At 41.5% G+C, this 12038-nt stretch overlaps 1 protein-coding gene across 1 annotated transcript; it reads right to left on the bottom strand.

Annotated features, from left to right (window-relative positions):
• On the bottom strand, positions 1-11039 carry sh3glb1a (SH3-domain GRB2-like endophilin B1a). Its single transcript, XM_041961972.1, has 9 exons — positions 10844-11039; positions 10223-10364; positions 9235-9363; positions 7965-8098; positions 6724-6816; positions 3887-3976; positions 2720-2820; positions 1890-2124; positions 1-1265 (listed from the first exon to the last, which is right to left on the bottom strand). The coding sequence occupies exons 1-9, from the start codon at positions 10904-10906 to the stop codon at positions 1158-1160; spliced, it is 1095 nt and encodes a 364-aa protein (XP_041817906.1). The 5' UTR covers positions 10907-11039; the 3' UTR covers positions 1-1157.
• Between the last annotated feature and the right edge of the window lie 999 nt (positions 11040-12038).

Genomic DNA, 12038 nt, shown 5'->3' on the forward strand with positions numbered 1-12038 from the left:
GTATTATTTTATTTCAATGCATTATACTGTATATTTATTTTACAATAGTAAGCTATTTTATCAGTTACACACAAAACAGAAAGCAGCCATGTAGTAATATACATTAATCTCCCAGCTCGTAACAAGACTTTTTTTTCTTTTTTCAATGTGGAGATGAAATGCAGGCTTAGGGGGAAATAGTGAGGCATGCTGGTAATGTCAAAAAAAGTCTTTACTTTATGGCATTTATTTCCACACCAGAGACTATAAACATATAAACTGTGCATTAATGAACAAGACACAGATTAATAATTTAATCATAGATAACAGATGTCATCTGGTTGAACTTGTGCTGGGTTTCAGTTTCCATTAACTTAAATAGAACCATCAAGATTCAATACTAAGAGGAGAGACTGAACTCACAGTCTAAATACTGGTGTAGCTGCAAAAAAGGTTTTCAGAAAGGCTGATTCACTGTGACAGGCACTTAACGTCTGGCATCATGTGTATAACTGCAAGGGCATCAGCAGGTTACAACTTCTCTTATTCCACCTCGATCATGAATCAAATGTGCAGGAACAATGTGTTTAACTCACTGTCCTGTAAGGCTCCGTGTGAATAAAGCTGACACACAACACATGTGGCGCTGTTAAAAACAAATATTCATAGAGGGTAATCATAACAGCTACTGCACCATAAGATAATCAATTATAAAATAAGACTTAAAAAAAATCAGCATCAGTCTCCACTAAAGTGGATTCTTTCAATTTTAAAACATGTGTCATGAAAAGAAGTTGAATTAGTGAGGGAAGAGGGAAGAAAACCTCACATCAAAAGCATTTAGGTCACCATCTGAGATGTTGTAAACAAAAACTTTTTTTTTTATAGTTACAGTTTGGGAGATGTTCTGGCACATATTGCAGATTGCATGGCATCAAACACAAAGGCAAGGAAGCAGGTTTTGGAAAGTATACTGCAGTTGCATACAAACACATCAGGGATTGGGGTCCATTTCCTTCACTCACATTTATTCATTCCAGCTCGAGTCTGCTGAAACTGAGACTCCTTTTCATTCTAAAAATGACTGAATGGAAGAGGAAGCGAGGCCTGTCCCTGCAACACAATATAAATATGAGATCACAGCTGGTTACAGCGGGCTGGTGGGGCGTTCGTGGGTCTCAGTTAAGCAGCTCCAGATAAGTGATTGGCACTTTGCCCTTCTGGTTGCCTCGCTCACCCATCAGCCAGTCTGAATCCATGCCTGGGACGCTGCTGACGGTGATCACCTGGGTGACGGACACAGTGGTTATTCTATCCGGTTATCAAGTTTCATTTTTTATTTGAAAACGTACACTGTATCATCCACTATCAATGTCAACGCAACGCTCGTGTCAAGACAAATTAATGGCATGGCAAATGCTGATAAGTCAGTCCATTATGTGGCATTCATCAGCTTCAGCGACTCTGCTTCCTCTTTTCAAAGACACCAAATGTATGAAATGGCTGATTATAAATCCTGTTATTATCAAAGGCAGCTCAGGCCACACGGCTGGCTCACCACATTCAAGGGCAGACTGGAACATTTTTTGAATGCAAGTGTAAGAATGAATGAGGTAATGCTGGCCCATTGTTAGTCCACTGCAGGCTTGTAATGGACACTTAAGTCCTTTTCCAGGAAGGGGAGTGGCTTATGTTGCACTCTACTCAGGCTACCTTAAGGGACTGCTCCACTGCAGGACGTGATGTGGTTAACACAAAATATTAGTGTCAGCAACAACATGGAAAAGTGTGTGAAAAATTGCAATTCATTTTATATGAAATCAAACTTTAACTTTGTGTGTTTTTTAGTAGAATGTCCTCTTCAGTAATATAAGTAAGATATAATGGACCAATGATTATTTGAGGCTCACCTCGTCAGCCAGCAGGGAAAGCTCACTGCTGCTGGCGGCGTCGTAGTCGTAAAGCACTCGGGCTTTGCGGCTGCCGTTGGAGCTACGCAATTCGTTGAATCCGCCCGATGCCGCTGCGCTGCCGTGGCCCGCGGACACACTGGGCAGGGAGGCCGACACCGGAATGGTGGGCACCGAGATGCTGGCGCCAGCCGCCACCGATGACTGGTTGTTGTTGGAGAATGACGAGGGGAAACTGGTGGGAGGAAGAGGAGACGAATGAGCGCTGAGGCTACCATGCAGCAGAGCCGGGTGGGTGAGTGTTCTTCAGTAAAATGGTAGTCAGTCATTCACCAGCCCAATTTTTGCATTCTCTCCTCCCTGTAAAAACCAGATAAAGCTGACTTTTCTCTAACCTCATTAGGTTTTGTCAGTATTAGTTACTTTCCTCTGTCTACTGAAAGGTGAAAACTTTTTACACCCTCCATGACCTTGCACCGCTTTGATTTAATGCATCAACACCTTTGTGAGGAGGAAGGGTTTGTGAAAGTAAGACGAGGCGGTTACTTACCCATTTAAGAGGGAAACAGGAGAAATAACAGAACCATGACTATAATGACTGCCTCACTACAGTACGGGCACATTAATACTATTACTTTTGAAATGAGTAATAATCTAATGCAGGCTCTGGAAAATATTGAGATGAGTGTCTCCCTGCTGCTCCAGTGGAGCTTGTCCTCTATGTGCCTTTTGACTGTTCAACTGTCTGGAAAAACAGTGTGATACCAAAACCTGTGACTGTATCGAGCTATTCATGACAATAAGAATGAAAGGTGGGAGTGGTATTTCACCTGCCCAGCTGCTTTTGGAGGTCCACCATGTACTGGTAACACTGTGCGTAGTACGTAGTCTGGGCCTCCACAAAGTCATTCAAACAGCGTAGGTGGTGCGCCTGAGAACACACAAGAGAGATGTGAGAGGAAAGTACTGAAAGTCTGACAGGTTTCTATCAAACCTTCCACATGTTAAACTCAGGTTTTGCAAGATCTAGACATCTTCCTATACCAAACCTTTTGTTAACATTGTTGTCTTTCTGGGCAAGAGGAGTATGTTTCAGTCTGTTGAAATGACTGAAACATGCTGTTTTCTGTGGCTCTGGAGGAGTTTTCTCAGACTTGACAAAGTCAATAAATGAAACAACCCCAGGCTTATCTAAGCTAAGCAATACATTTATAATGGAAGGTCTGCATTACAAACTGGAGGAATGGAGTCTGAAAGACATGGATGATGACCTGTTAGGGAGAGTCTCAACAGTGCACTTGAGTTGCCTTATGGGAAGTGTAGGATCCAGTGTTGTTCGGAGACACATTTGAAACCACTGGCCTGATGTAAACTTGAATCACAAACCTTAAATCTCTGCAGGCAAAACAAGCTAGCAAGCATGTCAACTTTAGCAACCAAACCAAAATAACACTTTAAAACAAGTTGGGAAGAAAGCAACGTTAATCTGTAAACCTCATTAAAACTAGCACAGTAACTTCCACTACTACACTACTCAGAGTTTCAGCCACTTACGTTGTAACGTCACTCAACATGTGCTACCCTGTGAAATGACTTGTGGAGGTGTTCACAGCGATTCCACAACATAACCGAGAGCAGCCTTTTCAAAATGTTTCCATCCATAAACTACAATTTCAGCATTAATATGATCCTGACCATGAGCCTTTCAGATGGCACTGATATCTGTTCTGGGGAGCTCTGACAGAGACAGAAGTTCATTCTCACCTGAAGGAAAATAGGAGAGTGTGGAAACGATTTTCCACCAGATTTTCTAGGACATTTTACTTTATCTCTCATTTTCCATGTGTTTTCCATGACTGGAAAGTTGGTCAACTGTTTTCTACAATTTTCAGGATGCGTGGGATTTCACCAGCACAACAATAATTTCCCATAATGTCACTTGTTTAAATGACTGAATGATGATTAAAACAGAGGCCGGGCTGAGCTGGGTTACATACGTGGGTGCTGCTGACGCCTTCTAGCAATAGTCGGGTGATCTCTGCCTGACGGTCAAACTCACTCTGGGTCATCCTCAACTCCTGCTCTGCCTGAGGATGGAGAAACAAAAGCAGATTTTTATACAATTCCATTACCCCCCCCACACACACACGTCTGGGCTGGAGAAATTATGATGACCAAAGTGAGCAAAATCAAGTCCAATGTTGTGTGATATATGCCTGTCATCAGAGTTCTTTACAGCCCAAAGGACATACACACATATGGTTTAAAAATATAACAAATGAAGATGTCCCAGACTAACAAATTGGTTGGCTGATATCGTCCTCTTGTTGAAAATGACATCACCTCTCATGTGCAATATTTTTGGTATTATCCTAAAATCCTTTTCAACTGAGTATCAACATACCACCAGTTAGTCCAAAAAAGCAATAAAGAGTAAAAACGAACAGTCTCCAACAAGAGGAAATGATGCCAGAGTCTGTATATGTGCATATAACATGATGTGGCTTCAGACGGTCAAGACCAGGGACGTCAAGAGGCAGCAAAAACAAAGCAAACAAACAAGACAAAACTAAACATACTGTATGGATTTGTGCGATGGGTCATGAAGGAAAGACGGGGAACAGGACACAACCATACAAGTGAACATGATGTGTGTCCAGAGGGAAATGTTTCCTTTTCCTCATATTGAGCCAAAGGATTAAAAATGAGACCCGGTGGAACAATGGCTTGTTGAGACTTGCTAAAACGTCTAATAAACATGTGGTCTGGAGCGGCGACTTGCAGGGACAATGGCCTACAGCGTACAGTAGAGCCACAGAGAGAGGTGCAGAGGAAGGCAGAGTAATTACCCTTTTGGTTCTTGTAGGACTCATCGACAAGGATTCAAGGATTTCCATGAGGTACCACAGTATGTGTCATGGAGGAGATGGAGAAAGGGATAGGCAGCAGCTGTTGACGCTGCAACCAGGGGGTTTGGTGTGTGTGTGTGTGTGTGTGTTCAACTCAAAGATGGCTCCAACATTCCACTCACCTCTGTCACTTCCTCTGCTCACATCTGCTGCTTTGCGTTTTGAAAACAGTGACACAGTAGTTAGAGCTACAGCTGCTGCACGGCCACAGCCAAAACAACACATCCTAACACTCCGTGTGTTTGTGTGTGTGTGTGAGAGAGAGCGAGACGGCTGCATGCTTTAACAAAACCACACTCTGTAGATGGTGGCAGGACTCTGAAAATGTAGCACACAAACATCTCTCATCCCTCAGCTTTCACACAACCTTCAAAGATTAAAGGAAAGCTGGTGTTACCCAGCACAAACTATTATTTCCATTTCCTATTATTTCCACTGTGTTTAGCTGACACTCTTCTCTGTCCTGAGTAAACAAGTTTACTCAGATATTGTTGACAGCACACAGGTTTGCATTGATTAAATACACTATTTGACTGTCAATAACTACCACGCAATCGTGTTATTTGGAAGAGCTAAATGAGCATATTGACAAGCCACGGAGATAACGTGGCTTTGAGTAGGCCAAGGGGAGTGATATAATAGTTCTTTAAAGAGGGATGGAAACTCAATTCAATACAATTCAAGCTCACTGGGTCTCAGCTAGATCATTTCTTTCCTAAATTTGTGGAAAATTGTGCTCAAAAGCCACTAATTTACCCTAGATGCTCTGAAGACTGCAGCCAAATAGCTTTGCTGGGATGTTGCCCACTGCCTTAATGTCCATGGATGACTGACATTACATCACACTATTTAAGTGATACTGCTTCTAGCAGAATATCAGAATAGCAGCAGTCTAGCTGAGTACTTGTCTAATCTAGTTTCTTACTGGCACACCCATCGTGTTCCTTTCCTCACGCAGACGGGGTTTATGTTTTTCCGAAAGGATTTTGTCGTAAACGAGCCAAGTCTTGGCTCGGTACTGAGGTCATTCTGAGATATCATCTTCAGACATTGTTAACTGGAAGGCAGTCTTGCCTGGGAGAGACATGCTGGTCTATATGCAGCTTTTACAGTTTGAATGAGATGTACTACTGTTCTGCAACTGGACATGTAAATGAAAACGACTCAGAAAACTGTGCAGCAAGATATTCCAACACTACGAAGAGCTCAATCAGTGGATACATGAAATGCCTTAACTGTACTGAAGATGTTTATGTTTAAATGCCTCTCTTTGAAACATGAAAGTTACAAAAAAAAAAGCCTAAAAAATAATTAGTAGACTCCATGCTGTCTGCAAGGGGATGCTGTCAGGCTGACTGCATGGATTGCACAATGTATCCTGTGTTAGGTCAATCTCTTAGGCAATCCCCCTGCATCTTAATGTTATTTCTTTCTATCAATAACTGCACCCTACATTTTCATCTATGCCCCTAAATTTGCTTCCTTTAAGGGCACTAATGGCCTTAAAAATACAAGTTTAAGTGTTGAGCCCTGGAACTACAAAGAGAGAAAATCCAGTTGTCAAAGATAAAGCAAAAATAAAGGGGACAAGACAACTGTCCAGAAAAAGGGAAGTATAAACTTTCCATAGCTGCTCATGTGACTGTATGCAAGTCACAAGAGATAAAATGGTCAGCTTCACGTTGTGTAATTTGGTGTCAGTCATGTCTTGCGTGACTTGTGACTTTAGAAGGATGGACAGTAGGATACGCCCTGACAGCTTTTCCTCCTCTGAAAGGACACTGGCTGATGATTTTAAAGAAAGCAGAATTCATCAACACTGTTCATAATCTGCATTAAAACAACCAAAACACACCCAGATTTAAAAAAATAAAGTGCTACATTGACAATTTTGTGTGTGTGTGTGTGTGTGTGTGTGTACTTACTGCAGCTCTAGCATCAGCCATCCTGGCTTTCTTTAGCCTGGTTTTGGCTGCATCCAAATCCAGACGTTTGACCTGCAGTAGCTTCCGCTCTTTCTGGACATAGAACACAATAAAATCCTCAAATAATACTTTTTTTTTTTAATGGAGAAGGAACAATAATGTTGGGATTCTTAGTGGGTCTGCACATTCAATGTGCAAGATGTTTGGAGCCATTTGATATATTGGTCTAATGCCACAAGTTACATCAGCATCAAACTCTGTTTCAAACAGGTGCACAGGGTCAAATACAGAGATGATACTCCTCACTATCAGACGCACGTTTTTCAGTTAGGATACCTGTTCCATAACAGACCATGAGCAACAGTGATCAGGGTCTGTGATGTGGGCACAGCATAAGTGTTTGTCTTGACAAATGTTTTTCCATATGACAAGAAAGTCTGATGCTCAGGCAGACCTGAGCGAGAGCCTTTCATGTTAACCTCCTCATCTAACCGCTTCACTGTTGGTGTGTCTTCTTTTATCATTTCTTCCTGCAATATTCAAAACTCATCTTGAAACAAAAAGCATCTGCATGTTCAAATCTTTAAGTAGGTCATTTCACTAGATGAATGAGCTGGCAGTTGCTAGCTTCATGTTGATTGCTGGATGCTGCAGCTGCTTTACTAATAAAGCCTTACAATGATCAGCCAGAGAAAAGCTTTAATTCTAAAGAAGCAACAGGAAGTATCATGTCTGCAATGCTGAAAACTGGGCCAAAACTTAGCCGCAGCTTAAAATTTGACTGATAAGAAAACTGAGTTTGCTGCCAGATCAAAGGGAACAAACGGTGATGATGGTAATGACATAGACTCCACAGTAGGGGTCATATTGCTTATAAGAAAGGTTACCTTCCAAGCCTTATGCATGAAGGAAATCCTATTATAGTACTGTTTCTGTATTTCCACCAAATAGTTGCCAGATCTGAACCCATTTTGCCTTTTTGTAATTCAATAAACAATTTCAAACACAATCAAGAAATACATAGCTTTTAGATTAACTTCTAAACTGAACTGGGGATACTGGACAGAGTTGTTTATGATTTCTGGTTATCGAGACTATAAAATGATAGGGACAGTCATCAGGACTGTACTCATCTATACTTTACAGCCATAGGTATTGAGAGTTTGTTCCAGATAAAAGCTCAAAGTTCAGTGAAAAGCGAAAGCAATTCATGGCCTGCTGTAGCCAGCAGTCCAACTCACCAGGATGGTTTTGAAGTCGCCCTCAAGGAAGTTTCTGAAAGGTGTCAGGAAGTTGATGGCAGAACTTTGGATAAACTCCCGCTCTGCCCCTCCAATCTGCTTCTCTGTCTCACCACATTTTATCAGAGCGTTTCCTGTAACGTCAGCAGCACAAACATACCTTCACTCCCAACACTGCACTGGTAGCACCAGTCATCTAAGGCCTAAATACTTCAGTCTTGAGAAGACACAGAGGCCCGTGGACACATACAAAGTGCTGTTGTTTAAAAGGCCAATGCTGTGACTGAGGAATGACCATGAAAGACAGAGGCAGAGATGATACTGATGTATATAGGACCCTATAAAATCTGCTTTTATTTTTTCCAGATTCTGTTACATTTTCTCACAAATCCTGTGTTTTCCACTTTAATTGGTCTGAATTCTGTGTTTTACAATTCAAGACCATTATTTCATCAGAAAAGAGAGACTAATGATGCAGTGGATGAATAAATTCAACAACAATTCAATATAATATCCGTGAATTTGATGTGACAACACTGCACTATTTTTCATAAATCAGATCTCCTGCAGGACAGCCTCCATATGCAGCTCGAACACAGTGGGTAAGTGGATCTGACAGAGGCTGCTCTCATGTTCTCACCATGCTTGACCAGGAACAGACATAGCTTTTTCATTTTTTCCAAAACAATATCTCACTCCGCACATACAGCCATGAAGCCTACATGAACGTGTGTCTTGTATCTGCTGATGTGGTTGTGCTTCTATGTTGAGATGATGTGCTCTTGCTTGGACAAGACACAGTGGAGACATTTCTGGAAAGTGAGAACATTTTGGCGAGTCCTCACAACTTCAAAGGGCTGTTTAAAGGTTAAGACTCGCTTTTAAATGTTGGGTTAAAATTAGGTTTCCCTGAGGGTTAGGGTTAGGTATTAAGATGTGATGGTTAAGGTTCGGATAAGGGGCTGGGGAATGCATTATGTTACTGAAGGTCCACACATGTGTAGAAGTACAAGTATGCATATGTGCAAACAAAGCTTTTTTTGGCTTAGGTGCTGTGAAAAACATTCATGATGGCAGGGAAAACCCAGATTTTTTTATAAACTGCACCCACATTTTGCCAATTTCCTCAATATTCTGCTTTGGTAATTCTGTTTTTATAATCAAATTCCTCAATTCCGCCCGTGTTTTCTGCACTGCAGAAACTCCTGTATTTGCAATCATAAAAGAATCGTGTTCAACAGTCAGAAAAGCAGCTTAGTGTATCACTGACCATAGGCAGTTCCAGGACCAAATTCAGTTCCAGAGTCCATCATAGACTGGCCCAGTAGCTCATGGTTGTTCATTCGCGTAGGGGCTTTTTTCTCCAGTTTCTCATACACAAATTCTTCTAGCCGGACGTCTGCAGATGGCAACAAGAAAATTCAATTACAAAGTCATAAGACTACAGTGAGTCCAAACAGCATGTCATACATTTGTAAAATAGAAGCTTCCATAATGACAGCCATGTGAAGAAAACCTGACAACTTTTCTGTTGTACCCGATTTAGTTTCATGTTATCACATCACATGAAAAGACACTGCCAATTACAGTCAACATATCTGCGGCATGTTGTGCACAAGAAGACGAAATCCAGTTGACCAAATCTGAGCGCTGCACATGGCTGCAACAAGCAGCTGGTCCGTCCGTGTTTGTTGTGCCTGTGCTGTGGCCGTGCTACAGCAATACAGCATCATGGTGTGAGCTGAGGAGGATGCACAGCTGAGCTTACAGACTTCACAGACACCCTACCAAGTGATGTGTGTCAAACACCACCTTAGAGATGTTTGCCATTTTTTATGTGACCCCTCTTACTGGGATACATCTCCAAAATTCATGCATTTTCTGAATCAGTGAGCAGCTCTTCAGTGCAGCATATATTTTGTGTAAAAACAACACACATAAATTAATAAATATCACCTTTCACAACTGAGTTGGCTAATATTAGAGAAAAGACTAATTTCCATAGATAGTTCTATGGTGAAAAATGATGAATCTCATAGAAACAAGTAGTACTTCTTGTTTGATCATTAGTTAGGAAATCAGAAATGTTACTGATGAGCAAAGTTAGTGGTATTAACAGATCTATAGATGGTGTTTGTTGACTTTTTCCCACAGAGGGGGCAGTATATGGTGGGTATCTGCCCTACACTGCCCAGTATATCAGCATTTTGTTCATCAGTTGAGTCAAGTTCATTAGAGAGACAACAGTGTGGTCTTACTTGGGTTGGGCTGTAGTAAGACTTCTGTCTGCTTCATAATCCTTTCTGTCCATTGTTTGGTGTTCTCAGCTCTGACCAAAAGGTTCTCCAAATGGGCGTCCAACTCTGTCTTTTCAGCCTGGCCAAATTTCTCTTCTGTAAACTGAAATTGAAAATATCTGGTTATAATATGCACATGAACAGTTGTTGGAAAGTGGTAATGAAGAGTACGGCGGCTGAGGTGTCATGCAAGGCGTGGCTGACCTAAGATTCCACCAAACGCCAGCAAGCTGGACGGACTAGCTTACAAAATAAACGTTATCCGCCAAGCTAATGTTGATGGCTCTCTCTGCTGAGGCCTTCTATGATAGTTATGTTGAACAACTGCAATGTCTTGGCTATCATAGACACTGAAATGTCAGAGGGTTCGTTTAAAAACAATCATACAGTGTAAATGCAGCAACGTTTCCAAGGTATAGAACTGTCTCTGGGATTATAACGGGCTACCACTTAGCTAACCTACACAACAACCGCCACAGTAGCGTTAGCTGTTTAGCAGGCGAGCTAACGCTACCCGACTGGTTAAGCTAGCAGCTAACGTTGGTTAGCAACAACTTCCACGAGCGAGACAATCAAACTTACTTGCACCGCTCGACTCAGGAAAGTACCGGCATCTGCGGCTAACCGCTTAACATTAAAATCCATGGCACAGCGGTGAAAAAACACTTAAAACAACAGCTAGCTTGTCTCACAGTCACACTGCCATCCCTGTAGAAAATGTCATTGAGGCAACTTTTTTGTCGAGTTACACCCAGCTGTTAATCCTGACAAAGATAGTATACGGGCAAGACAGTTCCCACCGCGCATCAGTCCGGTCGTTGTGAATAATGTCGCGCATGCGCCCTGGTCGTTGACTTTTTTTGTTCATTTTTCAGTGTTCTCTCATGTTTCCAAAGGCGGATAACACAACGGCGAAACAACACAAGTCATACGATCAATGCGGCTGTTCATTTCTGTCGATTATCCCGCAAACGACTTGTGATTTCACTCTGGGCTTGTAAGAGACAGTTTTATGCACATTATGCGAGACATACACATAAATTGATGCTGTATGGGAGTTTAGAGGCAACTTTGTCCACCTTTATATGCTGTTCTGCTCAGCGGTGTGGAAGCCAGCTTCCATTAACATTTTGATGTCTTCATGTCATGCGGAAATATCTGTGACATATTACAAATAAAAGCAGTCAAGAAGTGGGACGATCGAAATGTCCTACGATAGGACGGACATATTTTGCTCTAAATTATTGTTTTCGTTATTGTTGGACAATTAGGCTAATAAAACAACAACAAGCATATCAATTCCAAATTTAACCAAATACATAATGCATGTTTGGTTATCATGGTTCAACAAAAATCTTGTAAATTTAGATTTACTAGTTAGAATCATTTATTTCACTCATTCCCACCTTAAACATGAACACTGTAAGGTTTAATTTCATTAGGCCTGTGCATTATTAGAAGAGCAGGAATGGGAGGGAGGCTCATCTGTTCCCAGAAGTTCAGCATTCGTTTTATTAGCAGCAGTCATGACTGGACCCTTAACATGGCTGGAAACTTTGAAGTCCCAATGAAAGTACAGTACAAATTGGCAAGGCTTTTATGGTAAACAGGGAGATGTTGTTTAGATCTTCCCCTTCAGAATATTGTCTGTTTCATGCCATCGTCACAAGGTCTCAAGAGTAAACTCTTCACAGTAGGACAGCATGGTGTTGCTTGTGTAAGAGTTACCCTTTTTCCTATTAACTGTCCACCTTATCCTCATGAAACTCATTCAGTC

Source organism: Chelmon rostratus, chromosome 20 (genome assembly GCF_017976325.1).
Source record: "Chelmon rostratus isolate fCheRos1 chromosome 20, fCheRos1.pri, whole genome shotgun sequence".
Taxonomy (NCBI): Eukaryota; Metazoa; Chordata; class Actinopteri; order Chaetodontiformes; family Chaetodontidae; genus Chelmon; species Chelmon rostratus.

Excerpts from the sequence above, each read along its gene's own strand:
- sh3glb1a (XM_041961972.1), bottom strand. The coding sequence starts at position 10,906 with ATGGATTTTAATGTTAAGCGGTTAGCCGCAGATGCCGGTACTTTCCTG. Across the intron at positions 8,099-9,234 it reads TGGTCCTGGAACTGCCTATG|GAAACGCTCTGATAAAATGT; the intron begins GTCAGTGATACA and ends CTGACGTTACAG. Across the intron at positions 3,977-6,723 it reads TGGCTGATGCTAGAGCTGCA|GCAGAGCAGGAGTTGAGGAT; the intron begins GTAAGTACACAC and ends CTCCATCCTCAG.